The 22,753-nt window shown below is 39.6% G+C and overlaps 1 protein-coding gene across 3 annotated transcripts in view; it reads right to left on the bottom strand.

Annotated features, from left to right (window-relative positions):
* The window catches only part of ptpn5 (protein tyrosine phosphatase non-receptor type 5), an 88,229-nt gene that overhangs the window by 37,013 nt on the left and 28,463 nt on the right, over nucleotides 1–22,753 (bottom strand). For 2 of the 3 annotated variants that reach the window (XR_003410665.2, XM_027010494.2), the window contains exons 2-3: nucleotides 20,919–21,094; nucleotides 13,820–13,930 (exon numbers count right to left, since the gene is read on the bottom strand). Coding sequence is in view for 1 of the 3 variants with exons in the window: in XM_027010494.2 (XP_026866295.2) it covers nucleotides 13,820–13,930; nucleotides 20,919–21,074 (267 nt within the window). In the remaining 2 variants the exon portion in view is untranslated. Of the gene's footprint in view, nucleotides 1–13,819; nucleotides 13,931–20,918; nucleotides 21,095–22,753 lie in introns of those variants that run through there. The other variant, XM_027010495.2, reaches the window with a different exon arrangement.

The following is a 22,753-nucleotide window of genomic DNA, read 5'->3' on the forward strand; positions in this document are numbered from 1 at the left end:
AGAAAGTGGTAAACAAGCTGTTAACGTGTTATTTCCACTGATTCCATTGCTCTGCTTAGGCTAAACGTGTCGTTTCCATGGTATCATGTAGCACATTTTCAAGAGCCAATCAAAATATATTCAACACTTCCAACCACAAACCTACAATGTCTTTCTGTGCAATATTAAATGCCGGTTTCAAGCTAGCATTAAGCTTTATTATCTGGAAGACTAAAAGTGAAATCGCAGCTGGTCAGGTTTTGGTTTTATTTATTGACAATGACATGAATAAAGCTTTTGCAAACCTAGCAACACTTTATCACATATTTAGGGTATTTCTCACATGTGAAAATCTCAGACCATGACCTCATTTCAGATTCACTTAGCTTTCAAGTGCCCAACATTCACTGGTTACCATGCACCAGGTGGTGGTTGTCATCCACCCCTCCTGTCATGCTTGTCACCAGCACTACAGATTCCATTTTCAGTTTCCAGAGAGACTTCATAATCCTCCCATCGATCTTGTTTGTTCTAATTCCCATCTATTGATTCCATCCATTGTTAATTTTCCTACTATTCTCAGTGTATTTAAATCCCATTGTTTGTCCTGTTCATGGCAAAGTCCCAGCTAGTGTTTGCTAGAATATTCTGAGCCATTTGTTATTTCTTGCCTGTTTCCATAATCTCTTTTTCGCCTGGTTTTTGTCTTCTGTTTTCACCCAGCCCTTGTTTTTGTCTGCCTGCCTACTTATGACCTTTGCCTGTTCTCCTGATTTCATTGTATTGCATTGCACTTTTGTTTGTCTAGCTCACTCTACATTAAACCTCTCATTTTACTGACCCTGCACTCAACTTCACTACCTAATGTAGCCAGTGGGTTCAACTCGCCCAATGCTATCATGACTCAGAAACAGCTGCTGGATCAACATTATTAAGGGCTTGAATAGCTAGGTAATATGATTGACAACCTCTCTAAGATTTGCTAGGAAATATTCTTGTATCACTCACATACCATAAAGAATGGTGTGATATGATTTACATAGGTTGTCATACCTATGCAAAAGAGATTATTACTTCCATTAAGTAATTGCCATTATACATGTCCTACTTTAGCTAACCCTAACAAGGTCACCAGCATTATAACCGGTCTACTAGCCTATATACATTATATACATATATACATTGTTATTATAGTGAATTAAAAAAATAAAAATGTCTTAATTTTCCAGAAATTTCTGTTACTGTTGTTTTGGTGATTACACTTATGTCTGCCTTCCATGTGAGGCACTAATAAAAAGTAGAACCAGATATTATATAGGTATACCTGGACATGCCAGGTGAACAAATGTTTGACACAAAGCTACATTTCCCATAATAATGTGCTTAGTTCACTGATGTGTGCAATACATTTTTCCATATTAAAGACTACAGAGCATTGTTTAGTCACAGTACACATACATTTTTTAGCTTAAAATGCTTTATTTTCAGTAAAAATAATAGCAAGTACTCATCCCCTGAAATCTTTGCTTTAGCATACAGACTGTGAAGTTTGGGTTGAAGAGTAAGTTTAACATACTAAACTGTATGTTGTAACTATTTGGAGTTTTAATATATAAAACTATATATATATATATATATATATATATATATATATATATATATATATATATATATATATATATATATATATATATATATATATATATATATATACACTGCCTGGCCAAAAAAAAGGCCACACACTAATATTTCGTTGGACCACCTTTAGCTTTGATTACAGCATGCATTCACTGTGACATCATTTCCACAACTTTCTGCAATGTCCCAACAATTATTAATTTTCCCCGAAGATTTTGTATTGATGATGGGAGATTTGGACCACTGCGCAAAGTCTTCTCCAGCACATCCCAAAGATTCTCAGTGGAGTTCAGGTCTGGACTCTGTGGTGGCCAATCCAAGTGTGAAAATGATGTCTCATGTGCCCTGAACCACTCTTTCACAATTTGAGCTTGATGAATCCTGGCATTGTCATCTTGGAATATGCTCGTGCCATCAGGGAAGAAAAAATCCATTGATGGAATAACCTGGTCGTTCAGTATATTCAGGTAGTCAGCTGACCTCATTCTTTCTTATTTGTAGACCTGACCAACTGCAGCAACCCCAGATCATAGCACTGCCCCCACAAGCTTGTACAGTAGGCACTAGACATGATGGGTGCATCACTTCAGCTGCCTCTCTTCTGACCCTGATGTGCCCATCACTCTGGAACAGGGTAAATCTGGACTCATCGGACCACATGACCTTCCTCCATTGCTCCAGAGTCCAATCTTTATGCTCCCTAGCAAATTGAAGCCGTTTTTGCCAGTTAGCCTTACTGCCTAGTAGTTTTCTTAAGGCTGCACAGCTGTTTAGTCCCAATCCATTGAGTTCCCTTCGAATTGTGCATGTGGAAATGCTCTTACTTTCACAGATTAACATATTTTCCACAACCACAGGATGTGTCTTTCGACATGATTGTTTAACAAATGAGAAGCTACTCACTGCTTCAGTTAGGGTTAAATAACTTGTTGCCAGCTGAAACATAATCACCCATGCAGTAATTATCCAATGGGAGGCTCTTACCTATTTGCTTAGTTAAACCCAGGTGATGACCTTTTTTTGGCCAGGCAGTGTATATACAGTTGTGCTCATAAGCTTACTTACCCTGGGTCATTTGTGTAGTTTCTGTTGTCATTATGATTTTAAAAAGGGCAAAAACAATTGTTTGATAAATGGCTTGACCCAACCACTAAACATGAATAAAAGAAAAGTCATTATATTAACATTATAGCCATATATATGTAGCTATATAACATATAGCCATATTTTAGACATGAACTCTGGTGCAGTTCATTTGATGTATGACCACAGCAGAGAAAGATTGAAGTGTGGGCAACATGGGCAAGAATTTTGTCAGGAATGGCACAAGCGACCACACAAAAAAACATTGGAATGGTGACATTTGCACATCATGTCAATGATGTCATCATGTCAAAGTGTGGGTCAGTTAACCTTGTTCGAATGCTATTACACATAAGGTGACAATATTCTATTTTCTGTCCAATTAGCTTACTTAAAATCAGATAAAATTTCACACATTTTCATCAAGATAACGTGTGTAGCTTGCATCAGAATTATTACAACCTACCTATCATATTGCTGAGTGTTTCACTTTTGTTCCTGTTAACTGAGGTGATGTCATAAAGATGTGATTGAATTAGATGTCCCAAGTGCAGTATGTCCTGAGCTCAGTATGAGGAATTTCCAATGCTTTACGATTACTTAAAATATGTGTATATTCTGCTGATAATTTGTATCTTGTGATATCATGATATATTATTCTTTTGGGGTGTTTTATGCCTTGTCACGGAACGCTCGTCTCCCGCGAGGCACATGGTTTGGCCAGCCACGTGCAGTAGGAGGGTCATGTTTGTAGCCACACCTGCACACCTGCACACCTGTATTGTGTTAGTCTTTGTGTATTTAAACTCGTTGTGTGCAGTGTTGTCAGTTATTGTTGGTGTAATGTGTGAACGTTAAATGTTTTTCTTGTCGTTGTTAAATGTAAGCGTGTTTGTTCAGTGGTAACCGTGTTGCGTTCATTGTTTGTAACACATGTGAGTGCCGTTGTCTTTATGTTTCAATTAAATGTTCGTCCATGTCGAAGAGAGTCTGTGCATCCTGCCCCTCGCCCTGCGGCACTCAGACCACCACACGTTACATGCCTAGCCAAGCATGTTCTATGATTCATTTAGTTCTTTTTCTGAATGTTTGATTAATTGTGCATAATGACATGTAGAATTATATTTTAATTATATATTTTGGGTATCTGACTCATATACTGTATTTCAATGCAAATTCAGGGGCACTGTAATACTGAAATATTTTGGAGCACCCTCTGGCACTAGCCAGGATGAGGAGCCATCTACCTCCTCAGCCACACAGGTGCCTTCACAAATGTTGTCTGAACCTGAGGATGAGGATGAGGACTGAAGGCCCATATGCTTCCACCTCTCCCCAGCAGGATTCTTCAGGTGTTTTTGAATAAATTTCCCTTTTTGCACAGTTTTAATTTTCCAGCACTATAAATAATAATACATATAAAATAGTGCCCCTGTACTTTATGTTAGAAATGACTGTAGCAGCCTTCCCTCCAAATCCTGCTGCTGAGGATGGAACTCTGTCTAGTGAGCCACCACCTAACTTTGATAACCTAGTGATATGAAAATTAATTCAGCTCAGGACTGACAGTCTGGAAACATGCAAAATATTTACTGACTTCACACGATAACAGGACAGAAAACCAAACCTGCATGAAAACATGAAACAAACTGGCATAAGATATGGGAATCAATTGTTAAATATTATATTATGGCACTTATGGAGGCTGGGAGGATAAACCGGAGAGAGCTGCTGACATGTTTCACTGCTATTGTGCAATCTCAGTACTTTCATATGGGTTATTCAGTGTTCCTTATTATTTGATGATACCCCGAAGAAGCTGGAAGTGACATTTTCCAATGTTGTTGTTGATTCTGCAACCTCAGTCCTTCCGTAAATATTTTTTTTCATTGGAAAATGTGGGAGAGAAGTTTGGAGTACTGTTAACCTTCCAAAGTCTCTCAGCTTTAGTATGGCACCGAACTATAAAGATCACCCAGACTTAGTATGAAACTGAACTATAAAGATCACTCAGAGTTAGTATGGCATTGAACTATAAAGAACACCCAGACTTAGTATGACACTGAACTATAAAGAACACCCAGACTTAGTATGACACTGAACTAGACTTAAATGTCAGAGAGCTTAAACAGGAACAGAAGAATTTGCCTGACTTACTATCGAAGACCATTACCCTGACTGAGCTACTGATATTTGCACACGAAAAGGCGGTCCCAGAAATGTATCCAAATTTGTGGCCTGCTCTCAAGAATTTGCCGTACTCTTCTCCAGTGACCGTTGCTGAAGCAGAGAGGAGCCTTTCAAAGCTGAAGCTCCTCAGGTCCACCATGTCACAGGAACACCAAAGTGGCCTTGCTGTCATGAGCATTAAGAATAGTTGCTGGGCCGATCCCTGATTTTACAGGTTTTAGATGGTGGATTTGCAATCATTTTGTATGGTGCATCTTTGAAGTGAAATAGTGTAATAATCAGGTTATCTTCTTTAGGGTATTATAGTGTTATTCTGTTTGCATGTTTGTGTGATATAGGACTTGTGCAATTTGGTTTTATTGTGTGTTTTTGTAATTAATAGATAAATCACTTTACTGATTTTAAAGGGAAGGTCAAGTGTCACAGCAGTGCAACAGAGAAAGAAATGTTATGTAAGTAAAATGGCAACATAAAAAGTAACTGATAAAAATATCTACAATAAAAATAAATACAGTAATATTGCAATAATAATAGGTACAGTAAACATAAGGTTAAAAAACTGCAATGTTTAGTAAGTTGTGTAGATATTATGCAACAAAATAAAAAAAATGGGATCAGAAATAAGCACAGTAAGTCAGTGTACAGTAAGTCACATAACTATTATGCTGTGTAAAGATATATGTACAGATGTACAGAGGCATCCTCTGAATAATAAATGACCAAGTTAACCAAGAATAAGTACTTTGTAAGCTACACAGTGAGAATAGAATAAAGTGTAGCTAAAGTGGCTGTGCATTGTAAACAATACCATATACATATATTAATAAATTTGTTGGCAATGCATAATGTTACTTTGAATGATCATCTGATGCTCAGTGTGCCAGTAGTGGTTCAGTGTACAATAATGATAATGATATCCCGACACAGTGGAGAGGAGTTGTGCAGTGAAATTGCCATTGGAAGAAACGATCTCCTGCACCACTCCTTGCTACTGTGGAGCTGAATAAGTCTGTTGCTGAAGGTTTGGATCACTTTTGGCCTTCCAGTCCATTTTGTTCAAGGATGACACCCAGGTATTTGCATGTGTCTACCTGCTTAACATCCTGACCCCTGAGGGCAACTGGCCTGGTTGTGGTGCCTTTCCTCCTGAAGTCCACCACCATCTTTTTGGTCTGAGAGACATCAAGGAGCAGTTGGTTCCTCTAACATGTGATGTGAGGACAACCAGTCTGAGGTTGTTCAAGGAGGAGGTAGTTGATTCTTCGAAACAGGAACCAGACAGGACAATTTCCACAGCCCTGGCACCCTCTCCTGTTTAAGGTTCAGATTGAAGAAGTGCCACACAGCTGGGTGACACAAACCTTCAGAACCCGTGGGCTGATTCCATCAGGTCCTGCAGATTTGCCTGGTTTCAGCTTCTCCAGCTGTCTCTTCACCTGGCTGGCTGTCACATCTATGTGTGATTGTTGTGAGTCCACGGATAATGGATGTGAGGTGGTGGTGGTGGTGGGGCGGGGGGGTGTAGGAGAGAAAGGGGAGTGGAGGTGGTGAGGAAGCAGGGGAGATGCCTCTGTTGGTTGTGGGGTTGGGTGTTGTGTTGAATCTGTGAAAGAACACATTCAGCTCATTGGCTCTGTCCAATCTGGTCTTTACTGCCCACCTCTCCTTTGCATTGCTTCCGTCCAGTTTCCTTCTGTAGGCTTCTCTGCCCTCAGTCTCACCTCGGTCACAGCTCCTTTGTTGATCTCTGTCCTTTATTCTGAAAGCCTGTTACTTCCTATTTTCCTACTTCCTGTCATTTTGTTAATGTCCTCACCAGCTGATTCACAAAACAATCCCCGGCCTGTCATGTCAGACAGGAACTACAGAGCCTCCTCTGTCTCAAGTGACCACCTCCTTATCCTCCTCACCATCACTGCCTTAGAATCACAGGCCAGTATGTGGGTGACAGTAAAACCAGGTTGTGATCAGATCCACACAATGGAGATAGGGCAGATTAACTGTATGCATCTTCAATCTTAGCATACAGAAGATCCAGTACTTTGTTCTCCCTGGTTGTACAGTTAACAAACTGGTGGTCCTTGGAAGTGAGGTGGAGAGTGAAACATGATTAAAGTTTCCTGAGATGCTAATGAAAGAGCTTGGGCACCGGGTCTCATGACGTATAGGAGTATGACATCTGCTTTGGCTGCTGGTGGAATGTAAACAATAACAACAATTGCGATTGTGAAGTCCCTTGGTAGATAATATAGACATAGGCTAACCGCTAACAGTTCATTGTTTGGGCAACAATGGCGTTCCTATACAATAATACATCTGGGATTACACTGTTGTTCACCATGAGGGCAACTTCTCCTTTGTTCCTGCCACTCAGATTCACGTCTCTGTCTCCCCTCACTGTATGAAAACCAGGGATGGAAACACTCTAGTCTGGGATATCAGCACACAGCCACATATTCAGTTTGCCCATTTTATTTCCAAGAGATCTCATGTTTCCCATTATTACAGAGGGAATAAATGGTTTATATTGTCTCTGCATTGGTTTCCTTTTAATTCCAGCTCTGCACCCTCTGAATGGTCTGCATAGTTCCTTGGAAACTTTAAACTGATCAGTAGCTGCATGTGTGTGTAGGTGAGGGGCCCAATTGTTCTCCATACTGCTCAACAAAGTTCTAATAAATAAAAAACTGCCATCTGAACAAGATAAAACTAACATGAAGGAAAAGATAATAACTAAGTAAAGTAAGTAAAATAACCATTGTAAGAAACTAACAGAAAGAGTAGAAAAACCTAACATGAGCAATAAACAGGCGGGAGTTGTTGTAACTGTCTGCCTCCTCCATGACACAATTTTATATTTATTATAGTGTAATAAGGGTAATAATTCAATTATCTTTTTATTTGTATTAACGCCCAATTTGTTTCTATTTCTCTTTATTTCTTCTATTTGGTATTCTTATTTTTGTATATATGTTGATATTTGTATAAGTTAATGATTATTTATTTGTCTTTCCAAACATCTTAATAAATATTACAATTAGTGCACAGGTTGGGGGCAGAAGCAGGGGTTCGTCCATGGTTCCATACAAGCTTGAATTGCCACAGGAACACAACATGGACCAAAGGCAACAAACAGATCAAACACAGGTCATGATGTCACCAGGTACACTCCTTAACACCACATGAGAGAGCAGAGTGGTTTTGAAAATGAGTAGTGGTCAGACATGGAGCAGTGAAGAGGTAAAATTCAACATTCACATTTGGTTCAATGAACAAAACTGTTCTACACATGGGGAAAAATGCACAAAAATGCTTAAGCATTCTGTCACACCGGCTGAACCCCAAGCACATTACAACACCCAACATGCTGTTCATCACACGACTAATGACTCAACCAATCATACACATTCCTTCAGATCCTCATCACTGGAATATTGATATATACATTCAACTGTATTTAAACCTGCTTAGAACTTCCCAGTATTGCGAAGTATTGCCACTAGTATCTACTGTGCTGTGCATACTGAATGTTCTTTTCTTGATTTCTCTCCAGTGTATCGTTTTTGTTTTTTTGCTCTTCTGTCTTCTGATTTTTGCTTGCCCCTTTTTGAAATAGTTTGCCGGGTTTATGATTGCTGTCTGTTTTTTTGACATGGACTGATTACCTTAATGATTTGGATAACCCCTGTCTTTGCTTTCCTGCTTTTGACCCTGGCTTGTTCACCCACCACGAACTTGGAATACAATAAATCCATCGCTCTACATCCGTGAGCGTCTGACCTTGCTTGCCCCGACACAGAATACTTTGCCACTATGCAGATGGCGGATTCAGAGGCATTCATTAAAGGAAGCTATTACCAGCCAAGGACAGCTACTTGGCCAACACCAACAGGTACTTGAGGGATTCACGCGGTCTATGGACACGCGGTCTATGGCATCCGTTGCCATTCCCAGCGGTACTCCAAATGCAGTCCCCATGAGTAAACCCGATAAATACGACAGCTCTCAAGAAAGTGTCAGGGTTTTTTGTTACAATGCACCCTGTATTTCAATAGCATCCCTCCTTGTTCTAACCAAGCAAAGATTGCATTCCATACCTCTCGTCTAATGGAAAAAGTGCTAGTTTGGGCTACTGCCGTCTGGGAAAACATACAGGCGGTTTCTTTTGAGGACTTCATCGCTCAATTTAATGTCGTTTTCAATCACCCACATGGGGGGAGAGCATGCGGAGAAATGCTTAGCAAACTCTGCCAGGGCAGACTTCTGTGTCAGCCTATGCCCGTGAGTTCTGTACCGTTGCTGCTGGTAGTGGGTGGAACATTGCGGCCCTGCTTGTCACTTTCCAGAATGGTCTGAACACAGAGGTACTGCATGAACTGGCTTACTGGGATGACGAGCTCAACCTCGATCAGTTTATAGCCCTAGCCATCCATCTTGACCATTTTCTATGGGAATGAAAACCGTGTAGAGCCAACAGTACCCCTTTAACTTATACCACTCCTGTAACAAGAGTAGATCCCAAACAAGAGAATGCAGTGGAGCCCATGCAATGTGATTCTGCTTGCCTGACTGTGGAGGAAAGGAGACACCGTTTCCTGGAGGGACTGTGCCTGTACTGTGGGTCTTCAGGACATGTTGTCAGGGAGTGTCATATTAGACCCAACAGGTCTACTTCCTTGTCCCATAGAGGAGACATGTTCACCAAACCACTTACCAAGGTAGGGATCATATCCATTAAACAGATGGTAGTGAAGTCTTTTACGTTACCTGTCTGTTAAGGCTCATACTCCCTCCTCTCTGTTTACAGCCCTGATTGACTCCGGAGTAGAAGGCAATTTTATACACGCCCACCTAGTTAAAGATTTAGACATCCCTGTAGAGTCCTTACCTAAGACCCTTCGCCTAGCTGCTCTAGATGGGTCTTCAGTAGGGCCTGGCTCCATCACTCTGTGCACTACACCAGTCAGACTCACCACTAGCGCACTTCACTCAGAACTCATCTCACTACTGGTTATAGAAGCCTCATCCTTTCCAATCATTCTGGGCCTTCCATGCTTGGAACAACACAACCCAAACATATCACGGTCACAAAGGGAGATCACTCATTGGTCGTCTCAATGTCAAGAAGGACTGTCTAACGTTACCTACATAGGACCTATGTTCCATCTCTGTAGAAAGCCCTGCTGACAACCACACCTTTTCTGTTCCTCAAGAGTACCAGGATCTCACTATGGTGTTCAGTAAACAAAGAGATACCTTGTTACCCCGTCACCACACAAATGATTGCTCCATCGATCACCTGGAGGGAGCCGTGTTACCTAAAGCCTGCATACTGTATATCCCCTCTCCCAAGAAGAGGAGAAAGCCATGGAGACGTACATTGACGAGACACTAACTCAAGGCTTTATTCAACCTTCCATGTCCCCCCTGCCGTCTGACTTCTTCTTTGTAAGGAAGAAGGTTGGAGGTCTACATCCATGCATTGATTATCGCAACCTTAATCAGATATCCAGAAAATATGCATACCCGTTACCACTTGTCCCTGTTGCCCTAGAACATCTTAGAGAAGCCAAATACTTCACCAAATTAGACCTCCGTAGTGCATACAACCTGATACATATAAAAAAAGGAGATGAGTGTAAGACTGCCTTCAGTACCACCAAGGGTAACTATGAATATAAAGTTATGCTTTATGCCTTACGGTCTCAGGGTAGCACCATCTGTCTTCCAAGCATTTATCAACGACACACTTTGTGAATACATAGGAAAATATGTGTTCGTGTGCATCGATGACATCTTCATATACTCACGGGATCTGGAATCTCACATACAACAAGTCCGTTCTGTTTTGAAGAAACTCCTGGACAATGGACTGTATGTGAAAGGAGAGAAATATGAGTTCCAACTCACTACTATGACCTTCTTGGGATATGTAATCAGCCAGGGCGGTATCACCATGGATGACGTAGATAGAAGCCATTCTCACTTGGCCCACACCCACCACAGTCAAGAAGCTCCAGAGTATCATCGGCTTCGCGAACCTCTACCAATGCTTCATTAGGAACTTCAGTAGAATAGCAGCTCCTCTTACAGCCCTCCTGAAAGGAGCAGTGACCAAGCTATGCTGGAGCCAAGAGGCAGAGTGATCATTCAGAGAGCTAAAGAAAGTATTTACCACTGCTCCCCTTCTTGCTGACCCGACTATCCCGTTTGTGGTGGAGGTAGATTCCTTGAACATAGGCATAGGGGCTGTTCTATCTCAGAGACATAAGGCTTCCAAACTACATCCCGTGGCGTATTTTTTCCATAAACTGGCCCTGGCTGAATGTAACTATGGAATAGAAGAACGTGAAGTGTTAGCCATCAAACTGGCTTTAGAAGAATGGAGGCACTGGTTGGAGGGGGCTAACCATCCTTTTTTAGTGATCACTGATCACCAGAATTTAGAATACATGCAGTCAGCCAAATGATTGAACCCCATCAAGCCTTTTGGTCATTGTCCTTTTCTAGATTCCATTTCAGGATTATGTATCATCCGGGGTCCCGCAATATTAAAGCTGATGCCCTGTCCCACATTCACCTAAGGGAGACGGATGAGGACTCTTATGACCAGGAAAACTTCCTTCCCACCTGGGTACATTTGGCATCCATACATTGGGAGATAGATGAGGAAATTGAACAAGCCACGCAAGGTACCATCATCCCAAAAGATTGTCCTGCAGGGATACGTTACATACTGGCATCATGGTGGGATTGGCTGTTAATCTGGGTTCATTCTTCACTCGCTACGGGACAGCCCAGTGAGACTCGCACTCAACAGCTCCTGGCTAGCCAATATTGGTGGGAGATGATCACAAGTGATGTACAAAGGTACGTTTCTTCCTGTTCTGTATGCAGCCAACAACCCCTAACACTCTACCTGCAGGTAAACTCATGCCACTTCCCAGACCTGAAAGACCCTGGTCCCATATAGCCAATGATTTCATCAATGACCTACCCTGCTCAAATGACAATACTACTATACTTATGGTGTATGATTCATTGCCTTTACTGGATTTCCCACAGCTCTTCAGATTGCAGAGGCCCTGTTCAACCAGGTATTCAGCATCCTGGAAGACATCTTGTCGGACTGGGGACCTCAATTCACTTCCCGTGTGTGGTGAGCCTTTTTTGAACACATAGGAGTTGCCATTAGCCTTACTTCTGGTTATCACCCACATGATAATGGCCAATGCAAACAGACTAATCAAGAACTAAGCAAGTTCCTGTGCTGTTTTTGTTTGCACTATCCATCAGACTGGTCTATGTTCCTTCCTTGGGCAGAAATTGCCCAAAACTCGCTCACAAGTTTCTCCACTGGTATAACACCTTTTGAGTGTTTCCTAGGCTACCAGCCCCCGATGGCCCCGTGGACCTCGATTACGACCAATATCCCTGCTGTGGATGAATGGATGCAATGCAGCGAGAGGGTATGGAAGGAGATGCACCAGCCGGGAGACCATGTATGGTTCTCTCATGGAGACCATACGGGATTTCCGTAAACCGGGTTCATGTCACAAACTTGGTCCTAAGTATATTGGTCCCTTTGAAGTATGCAAACGCATAAATGAAGTGACTTACCAACTCAATCTGCCTGCACATTAGCAGATCTCTAGGTCATTCCATGTCTCGCTTCTCAAGCCTGCTGTTCCAGCTCCTTTGGATGAGATGTCTCCTGACGACACTCCACCTCAACAGGTTGACTATGGCAACCTAGTGTATGTGGTACATCGCATTCTGGACTCCAGGAGACGAGGGAATTCGGTCCAGTACATGGTTGATTGGAAGGGGTTTGGTCCTGAGGAACAGATCTGGGTCCCTCGTTGTGATGTCCTGGATCCCGGTCTACTTTCAGATTTCCACATGCAGTTTCCTGACAGGCCTGCTCCTTGTTCTCGGGGACGCCCTTGCCGCCTTCCTTCTGGGGGGTTCTCAGGTGGGTTCGGCATTTTCCGCACCAGTCGTTGGGCGTCGTTGGCATCCTCATACCTCGGCTGTTCAGGTCTCTTTGGGGGGGGGGGGGGACTACTGTCATGACGGCCAAACCCCAAGTACATGACTCTACCAATCATACACATTCCTTCAGATCCTCATCACCAGCCGGAATATTGATTTCACTTGTTTCTCTACATTCAACTGTATTTAAACCTGCCTAGAACTTCCCATTATTGCGAAGTATTGCCACTAGTATCTACTGTGCATACCGAGTGTTCTTTTCTTGATTTCTCTCCTGTGTATCCGTTTTGTTTTTTTGCTCTTCTGTCTTCTGATTTTGCCTACCCCTTTTTGGAATAGTTTGCCTGGTTTATGATTGCTCTCTGGCTTTTTGACATGGACTGATTACCTTAATGATTTGCATTACCCCTGTCTTTGCCTTCCTGGATTTGACCCTGGCTTGTTCACCCACCACGAACTTGGAATACAATAAATCCATCGCTCTACATCCGTGAGCATCTGCCCTTGCTTGCCCCGTCACACATTCAAAATGCACTCCCTGCAGTAGAGGAATTCCTTGTGCTGTTGCTTCCATAATGCCTCCTTAAATTTGTCAGTTCTTCCTGAATTTTCAACTGATAAAAATACCACCCCAAACACAAACCCCTCTCATAAGGCAGTTTGCATTTTGGCAGTTATTGCGGAGAAATATGTCATAAAATTCAGCTGTTCAGTCCTGATGTGACCCATCTATATAACTGTTTAAATCTTTTGCTTCAATGGTTAATATGTTAGTTTGAACGATAAGCAAACCAGGAGTGAAAAGCAACAATGTAAAATTTTTTGCTTTTGTCTGGACCAAGGGAACTAACTACTAATATAAACTGAATCTTAATGTCCGGTGTTAGGGACCAGTCACCTTTGATATTTAGTGTATAAATCTGTGAGTAGTCACCTGTTGGCCAGAGGAGTCAGTAGTTGATAGCAGATACTGCAGGAGGTCCAACACTTTATGGGCTGCTGGAAAAGCTCTGTATCCATTCAGCATGTAGAGAACCCACAAACCCTGCACACAACACATGTACATATAAACTGAGAACCACATTATTATTATTATTATTACTATTAGTATTATTTTTGTTATTGATAGTATTGTTAATATTATCATCATTACTATATTCATTATACTGCAATGTTCTGTTTTCTTGCACCACATTCAGAAGAGAGGCTGAGATTTCCAAATGGCACATACAGCAAGTAGTAACTATTAAAGCATATAACTTTTGGTCTACTGTGTGAAATACAATAAGTGGTTTACAGTAAGTAATACTAATGCTAGAATTGACAGAACTACTTTCATGGAACACTCCCCCCCATGAGTCACATGGTACGGTCTGCCACGTGCAGGGGGTTCATTTGTTTGTAGCCACACCCTCCGTGAGGGCACACACCTGTACAGGGTTTAGACGTTAAGTGTTTGTATGTTTATTTAAACCACTGTCAGTGTGCACCTCGTTGTTGGTCATTGTTTGTGTTGATGTGTATGCATGTTAAACGTCTATGTTTGTAACTGTAGCTATTAATTTCTACATATAACTAGTTAATACAGCAGTTATTTGGTATTACATTATAAGTAAACAATTTATTAGTATGTTTCCCCTGTTTCCTGCTTTTCTTATTTTACAGTTTTTGTAAATGTATAGGGTAATCACAATTAATGAAATAACCGTAAAGCTCCAATTGTCTCTCAATGCCTCTGGTTCCCATAAAGAGAAAGGATACCTTTCTGTCAACAGCACTGATTTCTCACCCCATTATTCTCCTTCCTTCTGATTTTTAAATCTGTCATTCTTTACTATTTACTTTTGGTTACCATGAGTGTTTGTCTTTTCTTTGATTTGTTGATTGTTTTGTAAAGCTTTAAAACAGCCACAATGCATCCAAAAGGAATGATCCCTCATGCAAAACAACAATAACAACACAGTCCATGGGGTCCAATGTAACAGACAAACTATAATCTAAAACATAACATAGATGTAAAATCTAAACTCAAACTCCTTATCTGTTGCATGCAAACTCCAAGAGCTTATCAAATAAAATCTGAAGCACTTTACTGTGTTGATTGATTAACATGAAGTATTGATTGATTGACATGAAGTGTTCCTGTTTATCCCCTTGGCCTGTAATTACTCTTAATAAATATCTTAACTGACATGCAACTACTGATACTGGATAGTGAAGACAGATCAATGCTTTTCACTTCATGAATACTTCAGATGCTTAGCTAACTAATTAGTTATCTTAAATAAAAAGCTCTGGTTAGCTACACATGGCTGTCAGAAAGCAAACTGTGAAAACAGACCCAAAAGGAACAGGAACATTACAAAATGTAGCCATGCTAACAAATGAAATATTCACATCACAGTCTCACATAGTCACGTACAGTACTGCAGGCACACATCCTTTCTCTGTGAGCCATCTAGAGACTTAAAAAAAAGTAAAGGTCAGTAAGCCATGAGTCGGAAGGGAGTTAGGCAGGTTGTATTAATGGAGGAAGGAGACAGAGAGGGGAGAAAACAAGCAGAGTGAGACCTTCATGAGACCTCGGCCATGGAAACTCATTCCGTGAAGCTCCACTGTTCTTGAGCTAATATGAAGACCACATGAAGGTTGGAGGTCTGTAGTGATTCATTCTGCAGAAAGTTGGTGACCTCTGAACACTATGTGCCTCAACATCTACTGACCCTGCTCTGTCACTTCATGGGTGAGTTGCTGTCATTCCCAATCACTTCCACTTTGTTATAATAATCAGTAGACAGTTGACTGTGGAATATTTAGTAGCGAGGAAATTTCACAGCTGGACTTTTTGCACAGGTGTTTTTTGTAAAATTGGAGCTTGAGTTTGAGAAAGGTGCTATATAAATAATAATAATAATAATAATAATTATAGGCGGGGCTACTAGCAAGGGGTTGGAACAGAACAAAACCAAAACAAGGAAGCGTGGCAAAACAGAACCAAAGCGAAACCAGGAACAGAAAACAAAACAAACAAGTGAAGGTGTCACCGTGGGAACTGCAATGCCAGGAGCAGGAAAATGTGACACAGTGACAACTATTACAGTTTTATAAACTAAAAGCCTTTACTAACTCTCCTAATTGAGCGCTCTGTCGTTGAGGCAGATGATTTTTTTAAATAAAGACATTTGCAGAATATAATTCTGCATCTCTCTCATGTGGAAACCCAGGTTGAATTATTAGCACTCTATTGATTATGGGTTTTGCTGTAACTCAAATCAGCCTTTTTAAAACCACAATTCTAGACATGCTGTCCAGGACAGGGGGAGAGGTCACTTAGTCTAAATTCAGGTTTACAGGTTGTCTAGCCAGCTTTCTGGAATACAGCCCAGGGGCACTGCTTAAAAAACATCCTATCAAGCATTGAACAGGTGAAAACTTGCACGCTAGTGGCATACTGTGATAAGAAACAAAGATTTGTAAAAATCGTCTCCATTGTATTTTTCCTCATGACCTTTTTGACAATTCCAGCTGCACTTTTCCAACAAGCTATTCGATTGTGGAAAATGTGGGCTTGTTGTGGAGTGTGTACAAATTCCAATGCTTTAGAAAAGCCTTTAAACTTGCACTGCTAAATTGTGGACTGTTGTCAGTAAATACTTCAGATGGCACTCCATGTTTGGCAAAACTGGCCTACATGCAAGTAATAATGCTTTGTGCTGTACTGGGAGTTCAGACGACATATTTCTGTGTACAGGAATAGCCAGTGACTATCAGGAAGTCTTTGGTGTGAACAGCCCCCACTTTCTGACACGGTCTCTGAGCAAATGGATGTGGCATTAGTGGTTTACTTGCATTACTCAGCCGACATTTAAAGCATGTCTGGCAGGATGATCCAATATCTGAAATATCCTGATTGATTTTAGGCTGGAAGATAATTTTGCGAGCTCTTCTCTTACACTTCTCCATGTCCCTCATGAACTCACTATAGCATCTGTTTTTGTAGACTTTTTGGGATGGCTATCTTTCTGTCTTTGTATATGATATCATCGACCACAGTCAGCTCTACAGTTCCAATATTCCAGAACATCTGAGGTGCACTCTTGCCTTACTTCATGCCAACCTCTTTGAAATGTTTTAGGGTGTGAGCCTTCTCTGTCTCTCTGCAAATCTCTCTGATGCATCTTTACAACTGCAACAGATTATGATGAAGTCACCATATTCACATGCACTTCCACTTTCTCAGCCATTTTCTGGTTGGGTGGGGCGTTGGTATCTCCAGCTCTGGACTAAAGCTGTATGTACAGTATCTACAACTCTAAACTGTAGAAACCTGAGGTATCTCAAGTTGAGGTTTGAGTAAGATTCGACTTCTGACCCTCCACAGTCACTGGGACCTTCCTCTGAGGCTCTCATTTGTTTTTTCAGTTGCTGCTGCATATGAGGTGTAATGTGTTTCTCAAATGCTGCTGTATATTTGGTGTAGCATTCTTTTGAATACTGCTCTACATGTGGTGTGGTGTTACTTCACAATGAAAAAAGCAAATTTTTGAAATATTCTGTAAACAGTGCCACCATCTTAAAAAGTATGTACATTGTTGTTTGTGGGTTCTATAGAACCTAACAAGTATGCCCTTTATACCATTCTAAAGCTTGTTCAGTCCAATCATTCAAAGTGTGACAAGCTCCAACTATTCAGGTGCAGTTGTGGATTTAATTGACTATTCAGAAAAACTTTGAAGTTCCTTGGCACAGTTTGCTTTCTGGCTACTGCCACTGATTGAATTAACAATTCATTAAACAATTGAATCCATTAAAGTCTGAGTGTTTTGTTAATGTGGTTGAATATTTGCTGAAATCCACACAAATTGTATTAGAATTAGCAGTGGCAATGGATCTCTTATGACTCTTGTTAAAAACAAGAGTATCGTGTGTAAATCATGACTGTCCTCTCTCAAGATGTAAGAAGCAGAACAGTCAAATCCATCAAAAGAAGACCTCATCCAAGGACCAGTTGAACAATATGGTTCTCCACCAGTACAAAAAGAACCAAAATATCTTTATAGCCCTGAGAAGTCAAATGGGAAAGAAGATATACACGTCAATTGATAAAGGCAAGGCATTATCCACACAAACACCATCAATACCTGCTGGCACTATTATCAGCACAAACACCAACAACACCTTCTAAGCTGAAGAATGACTGGCCAACTTGTCACTTTAAAAATGCTATAAAATCACTTCAAGTAACTCAAATACATCAGTATCCTCCACAAAATAGAAAAAAAAATGAATAAAGAGAAGCTGTTAATTCAGTTTTCTATTAAACAACTATATAAATATATTAAAATAAGTTGCTTTAAACGGAATTACAAGTATACAAGAAACATCATTTACAGGTGGAAACTCTTAACTTGGTATTCAATAACATGCATACTTTTTTTTACAGTAATTATCAACAGTTTTTGCAATAGATTATTAAAAAAAAATTTGGCCAGATTTACTGTAATTTCTACACAAGATTTTTTCACTGCCTGTGTGAAATAGAACGACAGCATGTAAAAGAGAGAACCATCTGTGGGTGTGTGAGAGATGATGATGTGCGTGAGACACTGATAGTATATTATGGTCCCTGCTATAGTTGAGATGATAATCACTGTTCTGAAAACAAGCCGGAGTCTAACATGCCAGTAATTCACTCGATTCTTGATTTGATTAGTAACAGAAGGAGTAGGGCAGTTTAAATACATGCAGTAGATGTAGTGAGGTTATGATTGTACTGGGAGCTTTTCTGCCAGTTCAAAGGGTTAACATTTTAACATCAGATCTTTGGCAAATCATTTTTAGTAAATGATCTTTATAGGTTCATGCACACTATTCCTTAATGAAACATGGTTGGCAGAAGGCTGTAGCAAAATGGTTTTCCAGTCTACAGTTTTATAAATACATGCTGAACTCCTAAGAGAGAGTAGCCACTAGCTCACTTTCCAAATAATACTTCTGTTACATATTGAAAGGTGCTCTCAGAATCTAATTTTTAATAATTCACAGATCCCCAAAGTACTGTGTAAAGTTAATGACTTCACTGAACTATTGCCAGTTATCGCCCTTGATTATGACTTATCATGACTAACATCCCCTTGCATAATATCAAGCACAATAATGCCAAAAAAGTTCTGCATCATTTGATACTTTGGTATTTCACAGCTTATTAAAAAAGTCCTTACAATTGGAGCAACAACCAGGATTTGGTGATTACTAAGTCTTTACAACTGAACTTATTGCCAAGGATTTGGCACATTCTGATCATATTGTGTCTTCTTTGACATACCATGTATTTTTTTGGATACTCAAACCAGTTCTGTTTTTGTTGAAAAAGATACATAAGTGAAAGTAATCAGTTTATGAAAAGGCATAGTTATTACCATCCATAAGTGCAGACTCTAGTTTTAACATTTACCTCTTTTAAGCGATTTTTTAAAATCACAAAAAAAATCACAAATAATTATTCAATATTACAGTTAACAGTACTTCAGTCAACTACTATAGTTACTACAACAATATATTAATATAATATAGTTAACTACTGCTTCAGAATATACATTCATGTTTATTTATTCATTTCAACTCAAACTGGACAACATTCAGAATGTTATCACCAGAAATTAAACAAGTGGCGTTCGGTTTTGTTCCATATCAACCAGATAGCTAAGTTATTTCTAAAAATACAACTGTCTACAGTCTTTTAGTCATAATTGTGCATATATTTAAAGTATTCTATTTTAACCTTTTTGCCATTTCTGCCTTGCTTGTTTTCTGTGGGGATAGGCATTATTAAATTACACCTATTATCAATGTGTCGATAGTTTACTGTAAGGTAGGAGTGGGGCTTTCATATTAATATGCTGAATGAATAATAAATCATAAGGACATTATTTAGAGCAGTGGTTCCAGTAGTGGGGTGCACATCGCCTGGGGGCATGGACCTACTGTGGAGGGAAGGCAGATGAAACAAAAGACATGTCGGAGTGGGAGGGCGGGCTCGAAAATATTCTTATCTACAAAAGTATGCACTGCAGAAAAAGTCTGGGCAGCACTGATTAAAGCATAAACTTACACAGATTTGTATGTCTGTGTCTGGATTTGAAGAATGATAATTAAGCTAAGGTTGTTTATATCCTTAACCAGCTGTAAAAATAAAAGACAAAAGCTTAAGAGTAACATCATTACAAACTAACAAAAGCTTATATTCATTTCAACCTGACATCATTATACACATATGTATTTACAAATTTGGCTTCGGTGGTCAATTTGTAGGCCTGTTATTGATTATTATTGACACTGTTGTCTACATAATCTATTTTTAGTCAGTGGTGTTGTGTGAAATGTTAGCTAATCTACTAATATGAAACAAATAGCCTAGTCTTCATCATGGCCAGACAGACTAAGCATATTTAAAATGTTTCAGTTGCCTTTATGACAAATGCTGTATCTTACTGTTTTGAATGTTTCTTATGGATAACGGCATAATGATTGCTTTGTCTTACTGGCAGTTTAAACAATTGACCTGTTGCAGTGCATAAACTACAATTGCTGTCACTAGAAGGGCTGATGCAGCAAGGGCTATGCTCACGCCCTCTCTCTCACACAGTGAACATTAAATAACAAGTCAAAAAATATTAGGTACTCATGCATCTTGTCAGTGAAGTCAGCTGCATTTTTTACCCAGTTGTATTGAGCTTCAAATTAAAATTTTAGCTCCAAAAAATGACCAAGGTCTGGACCTCAGTGACCTCATAGATGGCAATGGTGAAGAACTGTGAAGTTGATGCAAAATCTCACACATCAAAAAATACTGCAAGAATATGACATTAATGTGCATTTGCTTGCATGTCTGTTTAATTTTTAAAAATTGTTTAATAATGACATATTAATTATGCTCTTATATAAATTATTCTGGTTTATTTTCTATTCTAGAAAATTCAAAATGTATGCAGCAGTAGATAAGCTCAAACAGTATAGGGTGTTTGTAGACTCACAGTAACTTGAGAGATGGTGTATAGGAGGAGAAATGCTCCAGCTGTAACACTTGCTCTCCACATTCTTCTCCACAGGCCAGCAGGTGCAGTACTGGGGGCATATGAGCCATCACTCTCTTCTGCTGGCATGTCCTTATCAGCAGACTGTTCTGCCATGCTTTTCTCTGCAAAACTTTCTGTAAAAAAGATAGAGTTACTAACTACAGTGAAATAGAAATCCAATTTCTGAAACACACAGAGGTGCCAAAATGTAAAGATATGTTCCAGCCCAAACCTTCTGCATCATATAAAAAAAACAACACTGACACTAATTCATAAATACATTACATACTATATTACATTCCACAGTTCAATAATAATACATTATGTATATTAGAGACATAATAATAACAGATATAGCTGTCCTAAAGCAATTTGAATTGATTCCCTTTACATATTTTAAGAGACATAAGTGTTAATCAGGTGATTACTGCGGACAAGTATTTAGGCAGTTCACTGCCTAGATTGTGCTGTGGTTGGGAATCAAAGCACAGGCATATGGGATACTTGACCATGGTAGATGGTAGACCAATTGAGCCACTGTAGATGCTGAAAGGCTGGTGACTTTGAGGTGATGTTATGTTATTGAACATATATATTTTTGTTATATTTTAGAACATATAATGAAAGACACAACTTCTGTTGATGGGAAGTGAACCACTAATGTGGGTAATCCACTGTATGCACTGTAACAGGCTCAACAAGTTAAGCAAATTGCAATACTGTGAAACTGTTGAGAGCAGTATGTAATTTTTTTTAAAAATATGCTTAATTAGTAGTTAATTATAGAATAATTCAGTACAATTATCATGACTGTTACTCCAAACAATACAATTTGACAACAGAAAGTATTTATATACATTCTGTTCGTTTCATCCAAAATTGGTTCTGAGACTGTGGATGTGGAGTTCTGAGACTGTGGATGATGAACAGGCACAGAAACACACACACACACGCACACACACACACACACACACACACACATATATATATATATATCGTAACACTATAAAGCTTAACATTGGGTTTGTAAATACAGGATAACAGCATTACAATCATTTGTGTCTTCATCCATGTGCCTAATAACTGTATTTATGTGCCTAATTTTCAAATATCAATATTTGAAAATTAGAATATTACTGGTTTACAGTGAAAACATCTCTTTATTATTCTGTTCTCTCATTTTTGATTTTATCAGGTCCAGCAATATTCCATGTGTTACTGTGAGTTCTGTCTTAATTCACCAGTCAAATCTATCACTGGCGAAATATATCACTACGTAACACTGGTCCTGTGTTTTTTAAAAAAAGATAAAGAGATAAAAAGGTTAGTTTAACCCCACTTATAATGTTGCTTATAGGTGAAGAACCCAGTGGCCTGTTGATTCTGGCATACACTTTAGCTAGGGATAGCTTTAAATGTATTTATTTGTTTGTTTGTTTCTTTGCTTATTGCATTAAACTTATTTTCTCTGAATAATAATGTGGCCTGACTATTAAGTAGCATTAATTAGAGTAGCATTTTCTGCATAAACACAAATGTTAAGAGGGTTGTTGCATGTTTCTCTCTCTCTCTCTCTCTCTCTCACACACACACACACACACACACACACACACACACACACACACTCACAGCAAACAATGGTCAGGTTTAAGTAGAGTGGATAGTAAAAGATGTTCACTCATCTATTCCCTTCTGTTCCTGGCATCCCTTTCTCTCTCTTTGTCATTCGTACTTTCTGATGAATAAAACATATTACCATCTCTATTCATGCTGCAGCTGGAGTGTCGTCAGCA

Source organism: Electrophorus electricus, chromosome 21, assembly GCF_013358815.1.
Source record: "Electrophorus electricus isolate fEleEle1 chromosome 21, fEleEle1.pri, whole genome shotgun sequence".
Taxonomy (NCBI): domain Eukaryota; kingdom Metazoa; phylum Chordata; class Actinopteri; order Gymnotiformes; family Gymnotidae; genus Electrophorus; species Electrophorus electricus.